The sequence below is a fragment of the Mustela erminea genome, chromosome 19, assembly GCF_009829155.1.
Source record: "Mustela erminea isolate mMusErm1 chromosome 19, mMusErm1.Pri, whole genome shotgun sequence".
In the NCBI taxonomy this organism is placed as follows: Eukaryota; Metazoa; Chordata; class Mammalia; order Carnivora; family Mustelidae; genus Mustela; species Mustela erminea.
Window position 1 is genome coordinate 14,883,093 of NC_045632.1, and position 26,379 is coordinate 14,909,471.

At 52.4% G+C, this 26,379-nt stretch overlaps 2 protein-coding genes and 1 long non-coding RNA gene across 13 annotated transcripts in view; 2 read left to right on the top strand and 1 right to left on the bottom strand.

Moving 5' to 3' along the window:
* Positions 1–295: 295 nt before the first annotated feature.
* On the bottom strand, positions 296–18,011 carry PLD3 (phospholipase D family member 3). Of its 6 annotated transcripts, none has more exons than XM_032323421.1 (12): positions 17,884–18,011; positions 7,568–7,659; positions 7,387–7,461; positions 7,150–7,292; positions 6,481–6,664; positions 5,076–5,196; positions 4,855–4,982; positions 3,449–3,649; positions 2,007–2,146; positions 1,458–1,623; positions 909–1,008; positions 296–800 (listed from the first exon to the last, which is right to left on the bottom strand). In XM_032323421.1, exons 2-12 carry the CDS (start codon positions 7,592–7,594, stop codon positions 613–615), a joined length of 1,473 nt encoding a protein of 490 aa, XP_032179312.1. In that variant the 5' UTR covers positions 7,595–7,659; positions 17,884–18,011; the 3' UTR covers positions 296–612. The 6 variants fall into 6 exon arrangements, with proteins under 6 accessions (XP_032179312.1, XP_032179309.1, XP_032179308.1 ...); XM_032323418.1 differs by having other exon boundaries at positions 17,840–18,010; XM_032323417.1 differs by lacking the exon at positions 17,884–18,011 and adding an exon at positions 8,220–8,333.
* On the top strand, positions 9,750–11,692 carry LOC116578849. The gene is made up of 3 exons (XR_004281066.1): positions 9,750–9,933; positions 10,667–10,739; positions 11,536–11,692. It is a non-coding gene; the product is annotated as an uncharacterized LOC116578849 (long non-coding RNA).
* Positions 18,012–18,135: 124 nt separating the features above from the next.
* Positions 18,136–26,379, top strand: part of C19H19orf47 (chromosome 19 C19orf47 homolog) — a 34,567-nt gene continuing 26,323 nt past the window's right edge. Inside the window, exons 1-4 of one of the 6 annotated variants that reach the window (XM_032323429.1) lie at positions 18,136–18,245; positions 19,563–19,669; positions 23,044–23,096; positions 23,495–23,525. Coding sequence is in view for 5 of the 6 variants with exons in the window: in XM_032323426.1 (XP_032179317.1) it covers positions 23,078–23,096 (19 nt within the window). In the remaining variant the exon portion in view is untranslated. The other 5 variants (XM_032323426.1, XM_032323427.1, XM_032323423.1 and 2 more) reach the window with 5 other exon arrangements.

The window sequence follows — 26,379 nt, forward strand, 5'->3', positions numbered from 1 at the left end:
GTGCTGGCTGCATGAGGCTCAGCTCACGCCAGGCTGTGTGGTCACACACTACATGCTCAGCACATACTGGCTCATGGGCATCGCACACTCAGGGCTCAGCACATGCCAGTCCCATGCTGTGTGCTCAGCACATGCCAAATCCATGCTAAGGGCCCAGCACGTGCTGTGGCCTCAGGACCTGCCAAACCACGCTGGTAATACGCCAAGGTTTCTGCCAACACCAGGTCTCCAAGAGAGGGGCATGCCGGCTGTGACCTACCCGATGCCCCACTTCACATCACTCAGGTCCGGCACAGACAGTACAGACAAGTTATTTACTTATTATAATAACCTGGAGCCCTCTTTGCCCTGGAAAGGGGGGTGGGCCAGGGGGCCAGGCCCAGCATGCACCCCCATTTCTTTGGGGGCTGATCCCTCCCCCAGCTGGGCTGGTCCCAGGGCCACAGCATCAGGCCGGCAGGGACCAAGATAGAGGTGGGAGAGCAGGGGAGAGAGCCAGTGGAGCCACGATGGGGCACACAGAAGCAGGGGCACGGGGACAGGGGCCAGGACCCAGGATGTCTGGGTCCACAAGGGCCGTGCAGGCCTCGGCCTGTCTGCCGGACCAGGACCTCACAGCAGGCGACAGGCATTGCCCACACTGTCGGCTGAAGTGTCAAGGTCATGGCTGTATGGGGAGTCCCAGTCCCTCAGGAAAACTGCCTCCAGCTGGCTCCTCAGGCCGCCCCGCCCATTCTGCGTCACCAGCAGCGAGGTGCCCGCCGTCTCCGTGAAGTAGCTGCCAGACCAGTTGGAGGTTCCTGGAGTGGGGGTGACGGTGGGGATGGGGGGAGGCGGTCAGAGAGTCAGAGCCCAGAGCTGTGCTCCCGCTTCCCCTCCTGCCCCCTGGGGGCGCTTGGGATACTCACCGATGTAGGTGGCCCGTTCTGTCACCATGTACTTATTGTGGTTGACGCGGGCGTACGGGATTCGGGCCTGGCTCTCATCCGCGGGGACCACGAAGAGTTTCTGAGGGGGCGGGCAGAAAAGGAAGGAGCGTGAGCTGCAGGGTAGGGATGCAGAAGCCCTGGGGTCTGGGCTGGGGTATCAGTAACACCCGCTGAAAGGGAAGACCCAGCTGCCTCCCTTGTCATTCCTTCTCGTGTGGCTCCTACCTGTCCCTTAGGTCTCGCCTCAGATGTCCCCTTTCCCAGAAAGTCCTCTTCGACCCCCTCCCCCAGGTTGGGGTAGAGGCTTCCTCTGGGTCCCCCTATTCTGGCCACAATGCCACCTCCGTCAGGGCTCTGCCCCCTCTCCTTGGGCCCCACCATCCTGGCCCGACTCAGGATCTCCCTATCACGGCACGGCCCCATCCCTCAGGGTCAGCCCTGTCAGGTGACAGGTGAGCTCCACGAGGGCTGTGCCTTCAGTATTGTTTGGCACTAGGGCTGGGGGCTGGGTGTGTGGTGGGTGCTTACCACCTGGACATCGGAGTGGGTGTGGTTGTCACGCAGGGCAGCCAGGGAGAGCAGGAAGGCCCGCATGGACGGCTCAGAGTGTCCCCAGCAGCTGATCAGCAGGCGAACCTTGACGCCCCGCTCATAGGCAGCCCGCCGCAGCCCGTCATCGATGGCGGGCCAGAACCTTGGGGACGGGGCGGAGAATTTGGAGGGCAGCTTTACTTAAGGTCTTCCCCTGAGTATCAGGGAGCCTGCTCTAGCTTCTAAGCACTCTTAAACCCCAAGAACGCCCTACTCCTGGCTCCCAGTCCTGCCCCCAAGCCACTCATCCTGTCTCCAGCCCATACTCCCCGGCCCCGCCCCCAACCCCAGGATTCTCAGCCTTTTCTCTGTCCCCATTTTCTGTCTCAAGGGTTTAGACCCCCTCTCCCTGTCTCCTCTGCCTCTCGCTGTGGCTTCCCACCATCTGTCCCTTTGCCTTGGTCCTGCCTACTTTCTGGCCTGGTCACTCCCTTTCCTGCTCACGGTGGGTCCCTTTCCTGAGCCCCATCTGCGAGGCCGCTGTACCTGCGCGGGTGGGAGAACTCCATGGTCGGCAGGTAGTTCATGACCGCGATGTAAATAAAACTCCGGGCATTGTCCACTACGTTGAGCAGAGCCTTCAGATCCGGGGTGCGGCCACTGGGACACAGTGGTGGGGGCGCACTCTGGGTGGGGGAAGGAATAGTCAAGACACGTGCCTGCTAAGGGTGCTGTCATCGCGGACCCCATGAATGCACAGTTTGTCTCAAGCCGGTCCTGTGGGTCTCACTGAATCCTACAGCCTCCATGAAGGGGCGGGGGGGGGGGTGGGGTGGGTAATTGCCATATCCGTTTTACAGGCAAGGGAGCTGAGGCTCATAGAGGGTTAGTGGCTTGCCTAAGGTCACACAGCTGACAAATGGAGCCAGGATTTGCACCCAGGCTGCTTGGCTCCAGAATGTTTGCTCTAACACAGGGGTTCTAGACATAAGGGCTCTGGTCCAGCAGCAATGGCATCATCTAGAACATGTTAAATTTGCAAATTTTGGGACTTCGCTGCACACTGCCTACTGAACCAGGGTACAGGGGTGGGGCTCAGGAATCTGGGTTTTAACCAGTCCTCCTCATGCTTCTGGGGCATGTTCAGGTTTAAGGACTTCTCCTGTAATCATCTGTGTCCCCGACTTGCTCACAGCCCACACAGATGACACTCCTCACGTGCCATTCGACACCAGGCCCTTTACCCGCTTCCCTCCCTCGTGACAGATGGAGCAAACTCAAGCTCTGAAGGGGAAGTGGCCGTGGGGGAACCCTTAGCCTTCTGTGCAAGACCAATGGTGAAAAGGACCCCAATGAACCACGTGTCCCTGCGCCCAGGCCTTTTTGGGCCCCCCCCAATGACTCTGGGGTTGGCCAGGTGACTGGCGCGGAAGGGGACGGAAGGGGACCCAGACGGGCCACCCCAAGCGGGGGTCATATCCAAGAGCTGCAAATAGCAGTGCCTTGCTCCCAGAGCTCAGTATCTGCCACAGGCAAGAGAACTTTCCACGGTGGCAGAAACGTTCTATGGCTGCACCATTCAACATGGCAGCCGTTTGCTCCCTGGGCCTACCCAGCACCTGAAACGTGCATCTGTGCAATTCCGGAACTGAACTTTGAGCAATGTTTAATTTCAACTGACTTAAAAGGGCAAAGAACCAAATGTAGCTATATTGGACTGCTTGATAGCGCAGAGCTCCCCCAGGGGCTCAGTGTGCATAAACCCTAGCTGGACTTCCCCATTAGCCCTAAAGGTTGCAGATAATTTTGACAGCCACCATGTAAAGGACACTGAGGCCTGGGGAGATCGGGACATAGTCTTGGTCCCAAACCAAGCAGACTGAACAGAATTGAGGGGTTGGGACCCTCTTCCTGCCCCCCTTCCCATATCACTGGGTGGGGCTAGACAGAGACCGTGAGTGGCCTAGCCCCTCCCTCTAAAGACTCACCGCCAAGTAGGCCAGAGCAGGGGTTCCATTGAGACAGATCTCCATTGGTGTCTCCTGATTGTAGCGGGTGTCATAGGGCCGGGGCCAGGTAGCCGGGATGGAGCTGCCCGCCTGGCCCAGGTACCAGTAGGCCTCGAAGATCTTGGTCAGGTCCCGAGCTAGGCAGCTGCAGTTGTACATGACCACTCCTAGCTCCTTGACCTGCAGGAGGGCGGTGCTGAGCTTTGGGGTGGTGGCCTGGCGCCCACGGGTGACAGGAACACCTACAGCCTTCCGCCCCCCTTCCTGTCCCTGGTCCCTCAAGCTCCCCCTATCTTATCTGTCCCTCAGGCCCCCGTCCACCCACCCCCTGCCACCACCATCGGAACTAAGTCCTAGAACGGGCATGAACTTGACTCGAGGCTAAAGTCTTGCCAACTTTTGATGAAAGTTCCTTGGTTATTCTAAAGAGCCAGGTTTCTTGAAGCTTTGCATATGCTGTTGCTTCTACCTTACACAGAACAAGCTCCTACTCATTCTTAGATCTCGGCTGACAGCCTCCTCCTCCAGGAAGCCTCTCTGGACTGCCCCACCTATGTCAGGCATTCCTCTGGGCTTTCACATTCCCTTGGGTTTCCCTCAAGTCTGTCTCTGGTGACACTGGACCAGGAAGGCAGGCACTGGGGATGTCTTAGCCATGGCTTTGTCTTTAGCATCTCCTCACAAGAGCTGGTTAGATTAGGAGCTTGGGAAATATTTGTTGAGTCTATAAATGATCACTGCCTAAGCTGTACCTTCTTTCCTGTCTTGCGCCAATCCTGCTTCAAGTGTCCTGTGAGTTGTCACCTCCTTTGGAAGACATTTTCCGATACTCTGGCCTGGATCCCCCATCCTGGCCCTGACCCTGGTGACCAGCCCATCACCACACTGGACTGGCAGTTCCCATCGCTTACCACCATGTCCTCAGCATCCCCCGGGGACAGGCTTGGGCTTAGAGCAGGCACTCAAGGAACTGAATAATGAAGGGCCAATCAGTGGACAGGGCCTTGAATGCCTTGCAGTGGGGCTGGCAGCTGTCATCAGGGATCAGATCAAACCCCAGGCTTCTAAGAGCAGGGGAAGGCTGGATTTGGGGGGAGGCACCCCAAAGAGATGCAAGTCGCTGTATTCACCATATTCCCATAAAAACAGCTGAGTCATCAGGGCACCGAAGCCCCCAATCGCCAGGATGAGGACCAGCAGGACCCAACGGGCTTTCTGGGTTGGGGGGGCAGCAATGAGCCAGCCCATGTGGGAGGGAGGAAGGAAGCCACTTCAGAGACTGGCCAGAGAAGACTCTGGGATTGAAGAGTGGTACGGGTGGAGGCTGGGGGCCCCATGGGGCAGGGAGCCGTCATGGAGGGCAGCTAGGCAGGGTGCAGCCAGACCTGGGTCAGGGAGCGCCAGTCCATGTTGGCACTGCCGATATAGAAGTGGGTCTGGTCCACCACCCAGAACTTGGTGTGCAGGACGCCATGGGTCAGCTTCTGCATATCCACCATGCGCACCTGGGCACCTGGGCCAAACAGCACATCAGGACCGGCCCTGGGGCCAAGCCCCGCCTCCCAGCCCCCGACCCCCCTGCCCCCCACTGCCCCGCCCTGCTCACCACTTTGCAGCAGTGCCTGCAGGTCGGCCTGTGGCTGGGGCCCATTGGGCTTGCTCACGGTAATGCGGACCTTCACACCTTGAGGGGCCAGGGTCTGTAGCTGCCGGAGGACCTCCTCACCCTGGAGAGAGGATAGCTTCTGAGGGGCAGGGCCGGCCAGCTCTCTAACCCCAGGTAGCCCCCCTACCCCAAAAAGGCTGTTTTCCTATTGGGTCCCAATTTGCAATCAGGAGTGAACAGGCTTTCCACTCATCAGCACGCCTAGGGATGGCTTTACAAGCTTTTAAAACCTTTCATCTCTTTTAATTACTGGGGCTCTGGGCCCTGCCAGGGCCTCCCAGCCACTCCTGTTCTGCCAGGGACCTTCCCAAGATCCTGCCCTGGAAGCATCAATGCCTGGCACTGCGGGGTCCTTCAAGCAGCTTGCAGGATATTGGGAGGCACGGCACAGGCCGGAGGGGCCGGGAAGGTACAGCCAAGGGTTCCCTGTCTCCTCCTGTGACCTGGCCCCATTCTAAGCCCCTACTCCTCTGAACTCACCGATTTCTCACCACTCTCATGGATGGGGCAGGGCTGAGTATAATCCCCAAGGTGCGAAGGAAGGAGAAAACGGGAGCTGGAGAACTCAGGGGCAACGTGGGATTTGAACTCACTCACTGGTTCCCTATGGCCATGCTTAATGCTTCGAGCCACTCCAGTGGGATCCAGCAGGGAGTGGGCACTCCTATCACTTTTACTTCTGTTAATTATTTTTTTTTTAGGCAGTGCTCAGGGAGACCCACAGTTTTACTAAATGTTAACCCCACTTCTGACAAAAAGAGATAGCAGGGGGAAGATAAAAGGAGGGACAAATTCAGCGTGTTTTGCAAGGAAGAGGTTAGTTTTCTGTTTTTTTAAAAGTGTGCCTGTACACTGTCACGAGGATATAAAACAAGTGCTCTGACCATGTCAGATGCTGCATGAGGATCTGCCTGTTTTCTTCTCAGAAGGGCAACTGCTATGTATTGGCCCCATTCTACAGATCAGGAAACTGAGGGCTTGAGGGGGTGAGGCAACCTGCCCAAGGTTACACAGCTGGGCAGTGGCAGGCTGGCTTGAGGCTGGGCTGTTATTCACTCTGCTCCTTCCATTTCTTTGGACGAAAGGGTTTGGGGCAGCTTGTGGGGGAGTGACATCAGTCAGCCTAATGCCTTGTAGGCAAACCCACAACCTGACATTCAGAGGCTTCCAGATGACCGTGACAAATGCCTCTGGTCCAGGGGACCATGTGAAGACAGTTGCTTTCAATCACCTGTGTCCCACTCACTGTGTGAGATGTGCCTACCCATGTCCCAGGCTGCTGGGGTACCCTCTTCACTCCCTCACCCCCCCCCCCCAACCAGCCAGGGCCCAGGTTACCAGGTACCTGCTGGGCAGAGGGCTCCTGAGTGTGGGTGTCGTTGTTGGTGAGGGTCCAGTAGAAGGAGGCGATGTCCAGAGTGCTGTGAACACCGGCGAGCAGGCCCAGCCAGGCCTGGCTGGTGGAGGGGTTGCCCGTGGAGGCATTGGGGAAGTCCAGACCTTCGGGAATGCTTTCTACCAGCACTGCTCTGGGGTGTGAGGGAGGGTGGTATCAGCCACAGGGGGCCAGAAACAACCAGCTGGAAACTGTGTCTGCCCACAGAGGATGGAAGACGATATTGTCTGTGTGTGCCCATATTCAAGACTCTGTGTGTCTCTGTGTCTGTCTGTCCAGACATACAGAAGGAAGACCATGTATGTAGACACCTATGTATGTGTGTGTGTATGTGTCTGTCCACAAATGTGATGGAAGATGCTGTGTCTGTGTGTGCCTGTCTTTTCATAGATCTGGACAGAAGATGATGCTGTGGGTGTCATGGGAACAGTGTTGGGGGAAGGGGCTGCGGATGGAGGGAAGCCCGTATGACAGGGCACTTGGGCAGCTGTGATCACCTCCGACTGGCACAGGGAGTGGGTGTGGCTCCGTGCAGGCCCTGCCCAGTGTGTAAGAGTCCTCATGGGAGGCTTGAGACAGCTCCTTCCCGGCCCTCCAAGGTCCCCCTCCCCAACTTACTCGCAGGGGTCATAGCAGGGGGCTGGACGCTGGTTGGGTCCAAAGAGATGCAAGTCGCCGTATTCCCATAGAAACAGCTGAGTCATCAGGGCACCGAAGCCCACAACTGCCAGGATGAGGACTAGCAGGACCCAACGGGCTTTCTGGAGGGAGGAGGAGGAGGCGGCGATGAGCCAGCCCATGGCGGGTAGCCCAGCCCATGCCGGAGACAGGCAGGGGGTGGTGGTGGGCTCCTACCTTTTCTGCAGCCTTCCAAGCCTCGATCTCGTTCATGGGCAGCTCACTGGCAGGTTCCTCCGCAGGCACCTTCAGCTGGGAGATGGGGATGGTAGAGGGGGTGAAAGGGCAGATTGATGGGGTGTCTGCCCTCCACTGCACCCAGCCCCATCCCACTGGGCTCCTACCCAGGTCCACCTACCTCCTGGTACATCAGTTTAGGCTTCATCTTGCCAGGCAGCCAGGGGACACGCCGAGACCAGGCAGGAAAGTGGGTGTGTCAGGGTCTCCAAACTGTGGGGAACAAAAGCTGGCACTGTGGGGGTGCTCTGGGCCTTAGGGGAACATCACAGAAACCAGATTAGTCTTGGGCTCATGGGATCCACTGGGTCTCCTTGTCTGCGATCACGGGGGCCACTGGCATGGGGCCCGCCACCCCAAAAGGAGGAAGCTGACCGCTGGTCAGCAGGGATTTCGAAATCCCTCAAGGTCTAACATCTAGCTTTCTTCCCATCAGTCTATGCTGCCCACCCTGCCCCCCTGAGCGCCCACGCGGCTCCTCATTAACGCTCAAGCAGCTCATTAGCATCTTCGCTTCTCCGAGCGCTCATCTAGGCATTCCCCAAAAGACAACTGTGGATGGGGTCAGCGGAGCCCCAAATCTTTGCCTGGCTTTTCACCACCCAGAAACCACCCAGGGAGCATTTTCCAGGTGGCTGCCCTGCCATCACCCACAGGTACCCACCAGACAGGTCAAGCTGGGAGCTCGCGACTATCGGGAACTCACCACCAGTCCCCAGCCCATCCCCCTAGCCGTCTTCCTCCACCTTACCCCGGAGGGGACTCGGCCTTACCCCGCTGGCGGCAGCTGCTACCTCCGCGGGGCCCCAGCTACTGCCCCAACAGGCTGAGCAGGGGCGTGAGGAAGGAGGGGGCGGGGCCAGACGGAGCTCCGCCCGCTGCAGCGGGGAGTCTGCGCAGTGCGCAGACCGCCTCGGCTCACCGCAGGGAAAAGGGGGGCCGGGGTCCCCCAGATACGGTCGCGTCAACCTGGCCGGGTGGGTAGAGTACGTGGCTGGGGGATGGGCTTTGCCACCCGTCCACCCCCCCCACAGAGCCCCAGTGTGGGGCAGGGAGGCCGCGGGTAAAGAGAAAAAGGAACCCCACGTCTTTCTTGTCTACAAACCTTGTGAATTTTTGTACCATGGGCATATATTACCTAGTCAAAAATAAATAAAATTGATCGTTAAAAAACGTATAAAGGAAATGTCAAATATACTAAAAAATTTTTTTAAAAAGCCTTATAAAATAAAATGGAGAGCTCAGGGTTGAATGATACGATTTCTAGATGAACAGAATAAAATCAGCAGAAGACACAACCCAAGCTACGGCGTGAGGGGAAGAGCAAGGTGGCGGAAGGAGACGGTGGGTTTTCTGTTGGAGTCTGTTTGGATAAGAGTATTTTATTTCTTTTAAAAAGCCAACTGATATATATATATATAGATTTTATTTATTTATTTGGCAGATCACAAGTAGAGAGGCAGGCAGAAAGAGGAAGGGAAGCAGGCTCCCCGCTGGGCAGAGAGCCCGATATGGGGCTCGATCCCAGGACTCTGGGATCATGACCCTGAGCCGAAGGCAGAGGCTTTAACCCACTGAGCCACCCAGGCGCCCCAGCCAACTGATATTTTGATAGGGATTTAAAAATTTTGGTTTCTGAAATCCAGGCTCTGGCTGGAAGGATAAGCAAGATTTGCCATTTCACATCTCATATCTCCCAAGAAGGATTTAAGAACACCACTGGAGGGGCGCCTGGGTGGCTCCGAGGGTTAAGCCTCTGCCTTGGGTCATGGTCTTGGGTTCTTGGGATGAGCCCCACACCGGGTTCTCTGCTCAGCGGAGAGCCTGCTTCCCGCACTCTCTCTGCCTGTCTGCCTACTTGTGATCTCTGTCAAATTAAAAAAAAAAAAAAAAAAAAAGACCACCTCTGGAGAAATGAAGAACTCTTCCACGCCCACCTTCCCCGGTAAAAAAGGGGAGCACGCTCTCCCCTCCGTCCACGCAGGAAGTCAACAGATAAATGCAGAAAAGGCTTGGATCACTGAGAGAATTAACAGCGTCAGAAGTGGTTGCCTCGAGACTGGGATCTATGGTGGATCAAGACTGCTTTTTTTTGCATGCCTATTTTCTTTTTTAAAATTGTGCGATATAAGCGACTTACAGAAAAGCAGAGAAAAAAAAATCTCCACAGGTTAAGGAATAATTAATTATAAAGCGAACACAGGTGTTGCGGCGTCCCACCGGCATGCGCAGGCATTACCCTGATTTTAAAAAAGAAGGGCGGAAAAAAAGAAAATTCCAAAAGGGAGCTAGGTTCTCTCCTCACAGGAAGATCCAGCCTAGATCTGAAAGGATAATTTGGAAACTCCTTCCCCCACAAAGTCCGATCCCAGACTGGCAAGGGGAGAGCAGAGCTGGAGCCCCACCTCTTACTATAAAGGAACAAATGCGGATGGACCAAGTGGATCCAGCAAGTGGCAAAAGATCAAGGTTATTTGGAATTGAGAGGTCAGCAGGGGAAGCAGAGGCTAAGTCTCAGAGGTGGCTGACCGCAGGGTTGCTAAGTGGGGGAGGGGAGGAACGGGGCAGGAAACAGTTGCCTTTTATTAACCTGCGAAGGCCTTGGTGAGAAATGTTTTATTTAAGAATACAGGGTTGGGTCGGTAGAGCATGCGACTTTTGGTCTCCGGGGGTCGTGGGTCCGAACCTCACATCGAGGGTAGAGAGTACTTAAAAACAAACAAAAATCTGCAGTTGGAACAGCAGGTAATGTAAAATTAGGGAAGAGAAAATGAGCAAAACGGAGCGAGAGGTAGGGCATGGGGATGGGAGGGATGGGATGCCCACTAACACACCAAAAATAGGAAGAAGATAGACGGTGTTTGTTCAAATTGTTAGCGACCTTTTGGCTTCCAACTTGTATAGTGATTATGGATCTAATAACAATGCTTTTAACTTTAACTTGTTACATTTTTATCAAAATACCTCTATGGTGTTTAAAAAGAAAACTTATGCTGGAGAAGCGGTTTAGACTGGATAGATTGCAAGGCTGTTAATACCTGCGGTTCTGCACCAGATGCCTGATTTGAAGACCAGCCGCAGCCCTTATGTGACTGTTTGACCTTGAGAAATGACAACATGCCTTAGTTTTCCTGTCTGTAAGATGGGCATGGTAACAACAGTACTTACTTTCCATAAGGCTGTTCATTAATTTTACACATACTTAGTATCTGTGTACCAGGTGTTGTTTTAGGCGCTGGAAGTACCGTTGTGAACAAAACAGACACCGGGCAAGACAGACAAAAAACGAGATGGTGAGTGAATTATATGTTAGAAGGTAATAAATGCCATAGAGAAGCAGGGCAGGGGTAGGGGTGGGGTTGGGATTGTTTGCAATTTTAAATAAGGAGGTCGAGGGGTGCCTGGGGGGCTCAGTTGGTTAAGCGTCTGCCTTTGGCTTAGGTCATGATCCTGGGGTTCTGGGATCAAGCCCCATGTCAGGCGCCCTGCTCAGTGGGGAGTCTGCTTCTCTCTTTCTGCCTCCCCTGCACCCCAACTTGTGCTCTCACTTGCTCTCTCTAGTGAATAAATTAAAAAAAAAATCTTCAATTAAAAAAAATTAAGGAAGTCTGGGAGAGCCTCACTGAGAAGGGGATACCTGAGAAAAAAAACTTCAAGGAAGGGAAGGAAAGAGCTACAAGGACTTCTTAAGGAGTGTTTCAAACAGAGGGAACAGTCAGTGCAAAGGCCCTGAGTCTAGAATGTGCCTGATGTGGGTAGAGAAGAGCAAGGAGGCCCGTGTGTCGGTCGTGGGGTGGGCAGGGGGGGAAAAAGAGAGATGCGTCAGAGAGCTGATGTGCAGGGCTGCCTGGACTGCAGTGAGGAGGACATGTTCCAAGCAGAGCGGAGACATGATCTGCCTTGGGTTTTGCAGTTGGTTGAGTGGTGACCTCAAAAAAGATATGCCCAACATGGCCATAATCTCTGGAACTTGTGAACATGAACTTGACTGGAGAAAGGGTCTTTGCAGATATAATTATATTAAGAATTTTGAGATATTATCCTGGGTTATCTAGGTGAGCCTGAAATCCAATGACAAGTTTCTCTTAGAGACAGAAGAGAAGAAAGAGAGAAGAACACATGACCAGGGAGGAAGAGCCACCAGAATCTGAGAGAGGCAGGAATCCCCCCAGAGAGTCTCAGGAGGGGACGTGACTCCACCAACACCTTGATTTTGGACATCCCGCCTCCACTACCGTGAGAATAAATTTTGGTTGTCTTAAGCCACCCTGTTTGTGATTTGTTATAGCAGCAACAGGGAACTAATACAGGTGTCTGCTGGTTCCCTCTGGCTGCATGGGGCACGTGTGTGTGTGTTCTGAATATACAAAATTTGAGAAGTGACTCTGTTGAACTAAAGGAATTAATATCTTTCAAGCATACAGAATGGACACACAAGAGTTTCTCAATAAATGTGATTGTGTTAAGGATCCTGACAGTCCCCCCCCCCCAAAAAAGAAAGAAACGAAAAAGAAAAAAGAAAAAAAAAGCGCCCCCCCCCCCAAGGCAAGATGCTTGCTTTCCATTGTAGGCTTCTAGGTTTTTTTTTTTTTTTTTTTTTTTAATGCACTTCTTTGGAAATGAAATTATGAGGCCCAGGCTCTTAGCTGGAGTGCCCCCTTCTCCACATCAGTTTCCAGAAAAAGAAAGTTTTCCTCCGTATCCAGCATCCCGGTCCCCAGGTCCCTTGGGGGCACAGGGCAAGGTGAAATTGAAGGTGGACACGGAAAGCTGGACTGATTGAGCCAGGCTGACAGGTGCAGGCATTTCCCTCAGCTCAGCTCCTGCGTTCCCAGGAACCTGGAACCCCCATTCAGGTTCCAGGGCAATGCCCAGGCTGGTCCCTATGCTCTATTTCTTTGATGGTAGGCGGCATCTCTGCCAGCAAGCGCAGCCCTCCCAGCCCCAGGGATATGCCTGGCCCCTTGGCTTACATGCTGCCTGCCTTGGGGTGTGACACCACAGCCCACAGAAAAGGAGGAAGCAAAACCCACTGGGTTTCTGAGACACGTTCTGGTCACAGGTCCCTGAACACCCCACCCTTGGCTGGCGGTCGGAGATGTGATCCCTCCCTCATAGCAGTGCTTTAGATCGCGGAACTCACGGTTCAAATCCCACCTGTCACTCTTACTGAGTGACCTCAGACGTGGGACTTTATTTATCTGAGCCCTGCTGGCCTAGCTATAGAATCAGGATCATCTCCTACTCATCTGTGGGGCAGAGGCTGAGGGATCTCTGAATGGTTTAAGGGGGTGGGTCTTGGAGTTCCTACCACCCTGGGTTCTGATCTCAGCCATGAGTAGAGGCTCCTTTCTCTGAGCCTTACTTTCATCCTCAGACCAATGGGGAGACGAGTACATTAACCTCACATTTGCTGGGAAGAGTCAATGAAGTCATCCACGCAGACAGGCAGACAAGCAAACCCCCGAAACAAGTTTGCTGGTGAGATCTGTGTGTCCCTTAGCACTGTATGCATACTTTTATTGCAGACAGACTTAATATGTCCCTTAAAAAGCTTAGTCTGTGTTTGGTGTATTTCTCTACTCCCTGGTGCCCAGCACATCATAAGCACTCCATGAATGTTTCCTGAAAACAGAAGAAGGGGAGCAGGAGAGTGAAAACCTTGGAGCACAGACTTTCATAGAGGTCTCTGTAGACCTAGTGACATTTGTTTTATACACAGTGATAACCAGCATGTGCTCTAAGCCCAGAGCAGATGGGGAGGTAGATTATGGCCTTTCCGCCTGAGAGTAAAGTTCAAGGTCAATTTAAGGTTGATTCAAGCCATCAGAGAGAGCTGCTGAAGCACCAGACAGAGAACACCACAGGAAACATTTACATATGGATTTTCCATATGGTTCAAAACAGAAATGTGTTTAAAAGGAACCGATTTTCAATTGATTGTGCAAACCATTTTGAACTGAAAAATCAGTTGTCTGAGCTCAGGTCCACAGAAAACAGAACAGAGCACTGGTTTTATCAACTTTGGTTGGTTGGTTTTTAGCAGTAGAACTTTTATTTCAAAGGACCCCTAGAAGGTGCCCTTCATAGAAAGAGAAGATGCTTGGTCTGAAGAACAATTAAATGGGTAAAAAAAACTAACAAAACAACAACAAAAGAAACCACATCATGATTGGTGAATATTTCTGAGTTGGAATTCAAAATAATCTAAGCTAGTTTATCCCTGCTCAGAATCCCTCTGTGGCTCCCCACTGCCCTCAGGGCAAAGGGTAAACTTCTTACCATGTCCTCTAGGGCCCAAAGCTGTCTCCAGCTCTCACCTGTTCCCTGAACTTCAGCTTTGGAAGTCCCATGGCCTTCACAATGCTTCTCCCCAGGGATTCCCAAGCCCCTCACACCTACCATGTCCCCAACTGTCCTTAAAATCTCTCCCAAATCTGTTCCTCTCCTTGGTCCCCACTTCAAGAATAGCTGTCTTATCCATCCCAAAGGTCTCGGTCTGTGTGCCACCTCCTCCAGAAAGCCCTCCATGATTGTCCCAAAGCCCTGGGCCTTATCCTGGACCCTCCACAACTTGTCCACTTGACCTCCTAAGGGTCCCTCCCACACACCCCTTTTCTTTCTCCCTTCCATGGCCTTGACCTGCCCTCTCCCACCTGGGTCCCCACTTCTGCCACCTCCTTTGGTTCCCAACCTCCACCAAACCCTTCCAGTCCCCCCTCCATCTGAGACAAACTTGTTCCTCTCCTGCTCAAAAACCTATGTCCCCCACCGGCCCCTGGTGTCCTCAGGACAGTCTCAGCTCCTCACTGTGGTTCCCAGAGCTCTAAATGATCTCCCCTTAATAAAACCTTTTCAGTTTACCATCTCACCGACCTTTAGATCCCATCCATATTTAATAGCTTTCAGTTCCTTGAACTGAAACCACACTTTTACCACCACATACTCTCACGGCTGCTGCTCCTGCCTGCCACACCTTTCTCTTCTCTTCGTGTGGCTTGTTCCTATCATCTCCTGTGCCCCCTCCCCCAGGAAGCCCTTCCTGACTCCTGGGCTGGTCCAGAATCCCCCTCTTTGGGTTCCAACAGTCCCTGAGCTTTTCCAGCCCAGCCCTGACCCTTCTGCCTACGCTTCCCCAATCCCAGCCCTCCAGACTGGCACTGCCTGGTGATGAGTCTGTTTGTCCCACTGGACTATGAAACCCATGAGGGTACCAGCGTGGGGCTGTCTCTGTCACCGCTGTGGGCCCAGTACCACCCAGCACAGGGACAGCACATGGCAGGTGCTCAAGTCATTCATCTGTTCATTCAGCTACTATTTGCCCAGTGACTACTTGCTGGTAAAGCCTGTGTAGACACCGGGAATACAGCACAAAACAGAAAAATCCTATTAAAGATGGCATTCTCTGGGGGGAAGAAAATAGATAGATGAGGGAAACATAATATGCGCCTTGGAGAAAAATAAAGCAGGCGAGGGGCAGAGCGGCCTCACAATGGAAAATGGTTGATGTCTCAGCTCAAAAAAATAACACCACGTCACCGCACATCTGGGGGGCAAAGCATTGTTAGCCCTGCTTTTCAGATGAGGCAGTAGGGGTCAGGGAACTCTCTGCTCAGGCTGTACGGTGTCAGTCTGTCGGTATAGAATTCGAACCCAGAACTCAGTTCTGTTCAGGACACTATGTCGAACCAGCTCATGAACATAAAATAAGACAGAATGTCTTTTCCTTGCTCTGCTCCCTCCCCAGAAGAAGGCAGAGCTCCTTGTTTACTGAGCCAAGCGCTGCTGGAAGCACTTTATGTATTTAATTACTCACACTGGTCCTTTTCTTAGCCCCATGTAACAGATAAGGAAACTAAAGACCCAGAGAGGTCAAGTCATGGGCACAAAAGGACACAGCCAGGAAATGGTGGAGCCAGGATTTGATCCTGAGCTGCCTTGGGGTCCCGGGTGTAGAAAGCTGCCTCTCCTGTTGTTTATCATCTGCAGATCTGGGGCTGCCAGCCACCCCAACCACACCCCTCCATAGCACCTGAACCCAGAGGTTCATTGGCATTGTCTTCTCAAAGACTCTCCCAACATCTCCTCCTTCTCTTTCTCCCAGTCTTTGACAGGGACCTTGGAAGCTTTCTCCAAATACAAAGGATATGTGAGTGCAGCTTTAAGAAGACAGCTCTGGCTCTCCTTCTGACCAGGCTGCTCTGGCCAATCCATCCTTGGTAGAAGTTCTGGAGCTGGGCTGCTGTTTCATATCACATCAGATTAAGTCTCTCTTCTCCAAATCCTCCCGTGGCTGCTGCCTCATTCAGTGTAAAGCCAAAGTCTTCTCCATGGCCCATGAGTTCAGCCGATCTGCCCCCTCCCTCCTCTGGCCTCGCTCCACCCCTCTCCTCCCTCATTGGCTTCCTTGCTATTCCTGAAATAGTCAATGCATGCCCCAACCTCAGGGCCCGAGAATGCGCTTCCCCATAGAGCCACATCACTCTCTCCCTTCCTTCAAGTCTTTGTTCAAATGTACCACCATCTCAGAAAACTTTCCCTGCCACCTTATTTAAAACTGTAACGTTGGGGCACCCGGGTGGCTCAGTGGGTTAAAGCGTCTGTCTTCAGCTCAGGTCATGATCCCAGGGTCCTGGGATCGAGCCCTGCATCAGGCTCTATGCTCAGCAGGGAGTCTTCTTCCCTTCCCCTCCTCCTCTCTCTCTGCCTACTTGTGATCTCTGTCAAATAAATAAATAAAATCTTAAAAAGAAAACAAAACTGTAACCTTTACTATGTATTCCCATCCCTCTTCTGACATATCATACAATCTACTTACCTGTTTGCTTGTTGTCTCTTACCCCTGCTAGAATGTAAACTCCATGAAGCCAGGGATCTCTGTCTGTTTGGTTCATTGCTGTGTCCCCCAGGACTAGCACAGTGTTGGGCATGTAGAACATGCCTAGTAAATATTTACTGAATGAACAACTTGTGTTTTTATTCCCATATTGCAGATACAGCAACTGACGCACAGGGAGGTGAAGCCACCTCTAGAGGTCATGCAACTCTTTTAAGTACGAAGTCCTAGAACCAAGGTTGGTGCCAGGGTTCCAGATCCCAGATACCCATTGCTAACCACTGTCTCATACAGCCTCTCTAAGGCAAGGTGAGTAAGATATTTAACTTTCTACCCAAGCATTCAGGGTTGCTGAGGTTTGACTTCGGTGTGCTGGGACCTGCCTCATCTCTCTGTACCCCCGATTCTAGAAGTCAAGGGGATCTGGGTCTAAGCTAGCTAGTCCCCCCCTACCGCCCACTACTCCTGGACTCTCATTTTGTAGGTGGGGGAACCACTCAATCCATCAAGGTAGAGAGATAGGGATGAAGTATTTACCGGAGCAAGGTTTGGGATGGCCGATGGCCCACCCCCTCAGGTGGGGTGACGTGGCAGAGATGAGGACATGGAGACTGTGACGTGGGGTGGCATGGGGTGGTTGCCGTGGCAGAGGGTATCATGGTACGGGGAGCATACAGATGCCATGGAAATGAAGAGGGCAGCTGGTGGGAGGAGTGACAACGAAGATGTGATAAAGGTGACTGCTTCAGGATGAGAGTGACATGGTTAATAACATGATTAGCCCAAATCGCCACGCCAAGCTGCACACATCACAAGAATAAACTGGCAGAATCCTCAAAACCATCCTGGACATAGGTGTCCTGTGTGCATTTTACAGCTGAGGAAGCTGAGATTGCAAAGGGGTGATCAGGTGGTCAAGGTTACCCAGAGGTTTCATGGTAGAGCTGGGAGTCTGGCACAGCCCAGGAAACCGGCTCTAGTAGCCCATATGGTGGTGAGGATCTGAGAGGTGACACGGGAAAATGACGAGACATGGAGGGGAAAAAAACAACTGTAGGGCAGAGTAGCTCCTTATGGGGAAAACTAGCATGGAGGGTGACTGCTGGGAGCAAAGGTGATACGGGAGAATGGAGACATAAACGGTGAAAATGACGTAAGGGAAGAGAGACTGCGATTTAAGGATTTGGTGACAGAAGATGTGTGCGGGTGAACGGGGGTATGACGACGACTTATGAGAAGTGAGGACTCCATAAAGGAAAAATAGCAACAAAAGAGGGGCGCATGCGACATAAGGTGATGGCGGCATAAAGGGGGAAAGGCTGCAACGTGAGGCGGCAACGGGGGCTTAGAACGGAAGCGAATTAAGGGGGCTGACAGCGACATAAGTAGGGTGATGGCGACAGAAGTGGGTGATGACCATTCAACCGGGATGCGACAGAAGGGGAGGGATGGCTACATAAAGAGACACTGGATGACATAAGGGGAGAAATGCATTACAGAGGGAAGGACAACACGAAAAGGGTAGCAGAGGTGCCGCGCCCCCAGATCGCACAGTACCTGCACTCCAAGTCTCCCACTCCGGGACCCAGCCCCGCACGCACCTTCCAGGCTGGAGCCCCGCCTGGCCGCCCCCGCCGCGCACACGCGCACTTCGGCAGGACTGCGGGACGACCGGGGCTAAGCATGTGCTTTTCTCATTGGCCGCGCTCCTCGCTAGCGCGGGGCGGAGGGAAGCCGACGAAGGGAGGTCACGTGACGGCTGGAGTGGGCGGGGGGCGGGGCCCGCACTCTCACTGGTGGCGGTCCGGCGGGCTAGAGCAGCCGCGGGCTGGGCGACCCAGCTTCCGGTGGCGAGGGCTGTATTTCCGGGGAGGGTTGCCGGGCGGAGGGAGGAGGGTCTGACAGTTGGCGCGGCGGGCTAGGAGGGCGGGCAGCGCGTGTGGGCGCGGGCTCGGAGGGTCAGGTGAGGCGCGGGCCACGGGGTGGTGGGACGGGCAAGATACGGAGGGGATGGATGGCGTCTTAGTTCTGGAATCAGTCTCGGCGTCGCTGTGCGGCCCAGACAAGCGACTTCTTTCTCTGAACCTCAGTTTCCTCCTCTGTAGAATGGGGGCCAGAATCTGACCGTAGCATCCTCCTTAGGGCTTAGAGTGGGAGGTCTGCTTGTGCATGTCGGAGACCCTAGTTCAGCGCCTAGCACACTGCACACTTCGTTACTGTACTTTTACTGTTAATACTGTAGCGATGATAATGTTTGCGCTTGGCGTGGAAGATCTGGGTGTGGGAGTGTGCAATTGGAGGCCCGCCGATTTCTGCGCACGTCCCAGCCCAGCTTTGTGGCAGTGGGCCTTTGCCTGAACCTCTCTGGAGCTCATTTTCCTAATCTATACAATGAGAGTTAATAGTCCTATATCATAGGGTCGTTGTGAGGATGCTGGTGAAATGTGCGTGTAAATCCCTTAGCATGGGGCTTTGCACTGTATGCTCAATATATTGGGACTATGTTAATAATGATAATGAGAGTTATTGGCGTAGCTGGGACTTCCAGGGAAGAACGGAGTAGGGGGAAGCTCAGAGACAGCAATAGGAAAAACTTGGCCAAATGGACATCCTGCCACTTCCTATTTGACTAATTTTGCCCCATCTCATAGATTTAGATTTTTCTTTTTCTTTAAAAGCACTGATGCATTTTGCTCCAGTCAATTAATTTGAGAAGAAAATTTCATATTGGCCTACTAAGGGAAAACTAGCACTGCTGGGTGCAAAAGGAAGGAAAACGTAACCTGAAATACAACAGAAGCAGAATAGTCTATTTAAATTGTAGACAGAAGTTGAAAGAGAATTGAAAAGGGACTATCATGGTCCCACAGACCCTGTCTGTTCTTTGCTTACCTTTTGCATGTGGCTGACATTAGGTCAGTGACTGTCCTCCACTTTCTCTAGCTCACCAAAGTTTGATTTATTTAATGCATATGTACATAGCACTTACCATCTGCCCCACATTGTTTTAAGGACTTGGTGTTTGTGAACTCACTTCATCCCCCTAACCATTTTAAGAACATATACTCCTATATTCTTGTTTTATAGTTGAGGGAAGTGGGATCCAGAAAGTTAAGGTTAACCCCTGACTCCCAAGGGTGGGGTTTTGGAAGTGGCAAAGTCAGAACATAGATCCAAGCCTTTCAAGGGCTTAGCCAGGGAGTCTGATATATGGTAATTACATGAGTTTTAGAAACTGTCATTTGCTATTATTATTAATGTTCCAATTTTCACTGTTCAGAAAGTGATCACTGGAGATGGGCTTTTAATGGAGGAAAGAGGCAATTGAGTCCAGCCGGGGGACTTCTGCCGCTGTAGGGAGAGGATACCAGTTCTCAAAGGCTTCTGGTAAGCATTAACTGACACCTCGAAATGACTGACCACAGTGCCTGGCTTGTAGTAGTCTATCAGTCAGTGTTAGTCATAGGCATTGGACTGACTTGGGTTCAAGTCGTGGCCCTACAGTTCCTTGCTGTGTGACCTTGGACCTGCCACTCTCATTTTTAACATGGAACATGGGGATCTTTTTTTTTTTTTTTAACATTATTTATTTATTCATTTGACAGAGAGAGAGAGAATAAGTAGGCAGAGAGGCAGGCAAAGAGAGAGGAGGAAGCAGGCTCCCTGCTGAGCGGAGAGCCCGATGGGGGGCTCGATCCCAGGACCCTGGGATCATGACCTGAGCTGAAGGCAGAGGCTTTAACCCACTGAGCCACCCAGGCACCCAACATGGGGATCATTTTTAACTTTTTTTTTTTTTTTTTTTAGATTTTATTTATTTGACACAGGGAGAGAGATCACAAGTAGGCAGAGAGGCAGGCAGAGAGAGGGAGGGAAGCAGGCTCCCCGCCGAGCAGAGAGCCCGATGCAGGGCTCAATCCCAGGACCCTGAGATCATGACCTGAGTTGAAGGCAGAGGCTTAACCCACTGAGCCACCCAGGTGCCCCTAACATTTTTTTTTTTTTTTAAACCACCCCAGGTGGTTATGAGGAGACACCGAGCTGTATACTCAGTGCCTGGCACCATAGGCCTTCAACAGGAGTTACCAAATGGCCAGTGGAATCAGGGAGAACTTGTTTCCGAATCCCAGTGAAGTCACTTGGTAGATGTGACATTTGACAAATGACTGCACCTCGATGAGTCGGTTTTTTTTCCCCATCGATTAAAATGGGGCTAATAATAGTCCTCCCTCCTGAGGAGGTAGTGAGGTGTCAGCAGGAGGCCTGGCTCCGGTCCTGGTTCATGATCAGTGCTTGGTATGTGACATGTTGTTTTTCTGTGTGACACATTGAAGACTCGCCTTGCCGTGCTCTTTCAGAGCTGCTGGTGGCGTTGTCTTTGTTCAGTGGCAAAATCCAGAAGACAAAGTAGATCTTAGGAGTCCAGTACGGGGGCAGAGTGATGTCTGTGGTCTTTATCATCAACAAGAGATGCAACAGCAGCCAAAGAAGGTCAGCATGAGCCCCACTTGGAGGCAGAGGGGAGAGTCCCACATCTGGGGACTTTGGGAAAGTTTCCCAAAGCCGGTGACAGCCAGAGTGAAGGAGAGCTTGCCAGGAGGACAGGATAAGAAAGCATTCCAGGCACAGGAGAGCTTCTGTGGAACACCGGGAGGGAGGCAAAGCTCCTGGGTGTCGGCTAAGACAGGAGGCCTGGGAGGTGAGACTAGCCAATACTTCCCCACTCTTAGGGGGCATGGCCACTGCCTCAGGTGTTCTGAGCATAAAAGTTCATTGGGTGTTCCAGCCATCCTTTGAGGGAAGTAACATCTGTACGGTCCTGACTTCCAGATGGGGACACCAGACCTGACTGGTGAAGTAGCTTGCAGAGACCACGTGGCTAGGAAGTGGTAGAGCCAGATATGAGCCCCGAGGTCTGGTTCCAGTATCCTTACTGTCATACCATCTCTGTTGTACCATTAGAATGGAGGCAGGGAGGGGCAGATTGTGTATGAAGGTGAGCAGAAAGGGACTAGTGCACCCTGTGGAGCAAGCTGAGGAGGGATGACGGAGAAGGATCAGAATTGGGAGCCGGGGCGGGGGGGCGCCTGGGTGGCTCTATTGGTTAAGCGTCTGCTTTCTGTTCAGGTCATGATCTCAGAGTCCTGGAGCTCCTTGCTCGGTGGGGAGTCTCCTTGTCCCTCTGGCTCCCCTCCCCCACTATCATGCTCTCTCTCTCTCTCTCAAATAAAATCTAAAAAAAAAAAAAAAGAATCAGGGGCCAGAGTGGGTAGAAGGGAGCAGAGTGAAGGAAGAGAGCAGAGGGTGTAGAGGCGAGGGCAGGACTAGAGAAGGACGGGAGGGCTGAGTAGGCCAAGTGGCCCTGGAGGCAGATCGAGATGAATCATCAGGCAAGGAAGTTTTTCCCTTTAGTTTCCTTTCTTTTCTTCCTTCCTTCTTTTTTTTCTTTTCTTTCCTTCCTGACTTTATTTATTTGACAGAAAGAGTGAAAGCATAGGCAGAGGGAGCACAGAGGGAGAAGGAGAAGCAGGCTCTCCACTGAGCAGGAAGCCCAACTTGGGACTTCATCCCAGGACCCTGGGACCATGACCTGAGCGGGAGACAGACGCTTAACTGACTGAACCACCCAGACGCCCAGTAACATTCAGGGGAAATGTCCTTAACAGCTTTCTGCCACCTGCTCATCTTACCTAAGCAGGCGTTGGTTTTCCATTTCTCCTACCAGGCTCCTCGTGGTGTAGTGGCCCACCTCTCTGCCCTCAGCTCCTCTTGCTCTCCTCCCCCTGTCTCTCCCCCTCCCGCTGTCCCCTCTCTCACTGTACTATAATCACCCTGGCTCTGTGCTGTCCTGCATCTATGCCGGATGGGCTCCTGGCTAAGGACACTGGGCTTGCTGTACCTTCTCCTGGAACACTCCTCCTCTGTGAAACCACAGGGCCCACTCCTCCGCCTCCTTTGGGGTCTCCGAATGTCGCTTTAGAGCAGTCTCCCCTCTTCAGCCTGTTTGGAATCACAACCCCCTCCCTCCCTCGCCAGGCCCTCCCTGTGTTCTGGGTGACACCAAGGGCTTTCTGACTCACCGAATTGTGATCCATTTTGCTTGTTTACTCTCTCATCCTTCCTCCTCTGTCCCCACCTAGATGCTGCTCTCTGTATTTTTTTTTTTAAAGATTTTATTTATTTATTTGACAGAGATCACAAGTACACAGAGGCAAGCAGAGAAGGGGGAAGTAGGCTCCCCGATTCAGGGCTTGATCCCAGGACCCTGAGATCAGGACCTGAGCGGAAGGCAGAGGCTTTAACCCGCTGAGCCCCCCAGGCGCCCCTGTATTTTTGTTCACGGCAGTATCTTTAGCTCCTAGAATTGTGCCTCGCACCTTGTAGGTTGTCAGTAAATAATTTATGAATGGATGACTAATGGGTATTTATGGTTAAAGTGTTGAGTGAGGGTTGGCGTGGTGTGTTGTGGGGGAAAATGTCTTTTTTTTTCTTCTCTCACTCTCTTATCCCAGCCAGAAACTTCTGAGGTGTGCGGGGATGGAGCTGTGGACATTTGCTGTTGCTGAGTCTTGTCCCAGGCAGCAGCGGGAGCTGTGGTGGCAGCACTGTCCCAGGCTGACTTCCTGCCAGCTGTTCAGGCTATTCCTGGGCTGTGAGCCCCCAGGCACTCTCCTCTGGCCCGCAGGCAGGCAGGCAAAGAGGGACACACACTCACAGCCTGCGGCGACTCATGGGCCCTCTCTCCCTGTTCTCTCTTCCAGGCTCTCGGAAGCAGCACCAGGGCCCGGGGAGACAATGGTCTCAGTGACTATGGGTGAGTCTGTGGGCTTCTCTCTGGGGCTCCCCTCCCCACTGCCCTTTCTGAAATTATGACCTTGGGGAGGGGAGCCAAGGTGGGGGAGGGAGAGCCAGGTCACTGGGAGGAACAGCTGTTCTCAGAGCACCCCATGGAGGCGGGGCCGTGGCCTGCCCAGGGCCTAGCCACTCTGTATCTTGGCCTCCCAATGGCACAGTCTAGCCTTAAAGAACTTGTGATGTGAAATCCAGCAGAGCCTCAGTTTTCTCACGTGTAAAACGGAGATACTCACAGGCCTTACGTCCTGGGATGTTGTACGGATTAAGGAGGTTAGTGCATGTCAGACCTTGGGCACACTTCTGACAAATGTCCGCTATTAGGATTCTCGTAAGCCTCATCACTATCTTCTCTTTCAGCTCTGCACTCTGGGGTTGCCAAAGCTCAGAGGTTAGTGGGTAGCTTGTACCTCTTTTGAGATTTGTTCATATAGAGAAGTACATAAGACATCTTTATGTGGTCATGGGAGCAATGAGAGAAGGTAAACGTTGGACTGCATCCTTTATGATTCCATTTCTATGAAGCACAGGGACAGGCAGGACCAGTCCATGTTGTGGGAAGGTGGCGGTGGCCCTCGAAAAGCAGAGTGATGTCACTACATAGGGAATGTGATGGTGGCAGGGGGGTGCCTGTGGGATGTTGGAAATGTTTTATTTCTTGATCTAGGGGCTGGTTCCGTGCATGTGTTGGTTTTTGAACGTTACCAACTTACGTGTGCTTTTGTGTGTATGTATGTTATAGTTCAATACAAAGGTTTAAAAAAAAAAAAAAAAAAGCAAACACCCCCTCCCCGCCGCAACTATTCAGGTCAAGAAATAAAGTATTGCCAGCCTCCCTGAGGGCCCACCCTGATCACGACCCTCTCCCTCCTCCAGGGGGAATGAACCATGATTTGGGGATCATTTCTCCTTGCCTTTTTTTTTTTTTTTTTTTAAGATTGTATTTATTTATTTGATAGAAGACACAGTGAGAGAGGGAACACAAGCAAGGGGAATGGGAGAAGGAGAAGCAGGCTTCCCGCTGAGCAGGGAGCCCGATGCGAGGCCGGATCCCAGGACCCTGAGATCATGACCTGAGCCGAAGGCAGACGTTTAACGACTGAGCCACCCAGGCACCCCTCTCCTTGCATAGGCAGAAAATATTCCTATGCCCAAGGCTTTGGTTGTGAGCTAAGGTGACGAAATGTCCTGTGTTCTCTTGCTTCACGCAAGGGCCAGGAATCCTCTCCATGTCTTTCCTTTGAGCCACTGTGTAGTATTTCCTGCCCCTGCTTCTGTCTATGGATCCCACGTTGCTTCTGGGTTGGGGCTGTTAACAGACTAGCTGCTGTGAATATTCCAGTGTGTGTCTCCTGCTGTGTCCTGAGTCCATGACACATTGTGTGTCCCCTCTGACTCTTTCTGGAATGGGGGGCGCTCCTGACCATTTACTTGGCACCGTATTTTTTTTTTTTAAGATTTTATTTATTTGGGGGCGCCTGGGTGGCTCAGTGGGTTGGGCCGCTGCCTTCGGCTCAGGTCATGATCTCAGGGTCCTGGGATCGAGTCCCGCATCGGGCTCTCTGCTCAGCAGGGAGCCTGCTTCCTCCTCTCTCTCTGCCTGCCTCTCTGCCTACTTGTGATCGCTCTCTGTCAAATAAATAAATAAAAATCTTTAAAAAAAAAAAAAAAGATTTTATTTATTTGGCACAGAGAGAGAAATCACAAGTAGGCAGAGAAGCAGGCAGAGAGGGGGGGGGAAGCAGGCTCCCCGCTGAGCAGAGAGCCCAATGCAATGCGGGGTTCGATCCCAGGACCCTGAGACCATGACCCGACCCGAAGGCAGAGGCTTAACCCACTGAGCACCCAGGCACCCCACTTGGCAGCATATTTTCCTCTTTAGTAGGACATGAAATGATGACAAGGGCCCAATGTGCGGATGTTCTCAGTTCCTTGACTTTGCTTCAGGCAGCTAGCCCCCCTCAAATGATGTGGCCCCTCTTCCCTCCTTAGTAACAGCGTGATTGAGATGCAGTTCACATTTTATACAATAAAGTATACAGTACGGTGATTTTATACTGCGTTCGGAGTTCTATAGCCATTAGCACAATCAGTTTCAAAACCTTTTCATCACTTCCCGCAAGGCACCCATACCCATTAACTAATCGTCACTCTCTTTTTCCTGTCCCCACCATCCTGCCGGGCAACCACTGATCTGCTTTCTGTCTCTCTAGATCTCTATAGATGTTTACCTATTCTGGAAATTTCATATAAGTGGAATCATTATGTGGGTTTTTTTTTTTAACAGACGAAGTTGCCTGCTTTTGGCTGATGGAACCCAGGGCCCCATGCCTGGGCAGGTGGATAGTGCCTCTGTGAGGCAGAAAAAGGCCCCCTGTCCCCTGGGCCTGTGGCAGAAGTCCTTAGGGCATGATCTTCACCTGCTGCAGTGCTGGGGAGATGGGCCTGTGGCTAGGTAGGCAGAAGGATGGTCCCAGGCCTGCGCCCGAGCCCTGAAGTCACCTTCAGAAGAGACCAGAGTCTCTTTCCCCACTCTGTGCCTCAGTGGTCTTATAAGCAAAATGGGCATAGCAGTAGCAAATTTCATATTTTGATTGTTGGGGTTTCAAGCTGTATACGATGAGAAAGAAAAGTTTCGCCAGTGAAACCCTTGACTGTGAGGTGGCTCTTAGTTTCAGAGATGTTAAAATGTGAAAAGGAAGTTCGCAGAATCAGTGATCTTATCTAACAGCCATTAGCCAGACAGGGTGAATTTGAAGGTCACACCCAAGAGGCTAAAACAGAAAAGTTTAGAAACAATAAAGCGGGGCGCCCGGTTGGCTCAGTGGGTTAAAGCCTCTGCCTTTGGCTCAGGTCATGATCCCAGGGTCCTGGGATCGAGCCCCACATCCGGCTCTCTGCTCGGTGGGGAGCCTGCTTCCCCCCTCTCTCTCTGCCTACTTGTGATCTCTGTCTGTCAGATAAATAAAATCTTAAAAAAAAAAAAAAAAAGAAACAATAAAGCTTCGTGGGTGGGTGTGTCCCTGGTCGGGGTCTTGGGCTTGGTAGTGGTGGCAGAGTAAAAATAATAGCAGCAGCTGCGACGAGTTGAGGTTGTCCCCTGGGCCAGGTGCCATTTCATGTCCTTTATGGGGACTCTGCGCAGTGAACCAAGGATGTACGCCTTATCGCTAGAATGTGAGCTCAGTGAGGGCGGGGGCGTTGTCTTGTGCAGTGGAATCCACCTGCCTAGAACGGGACCTGCC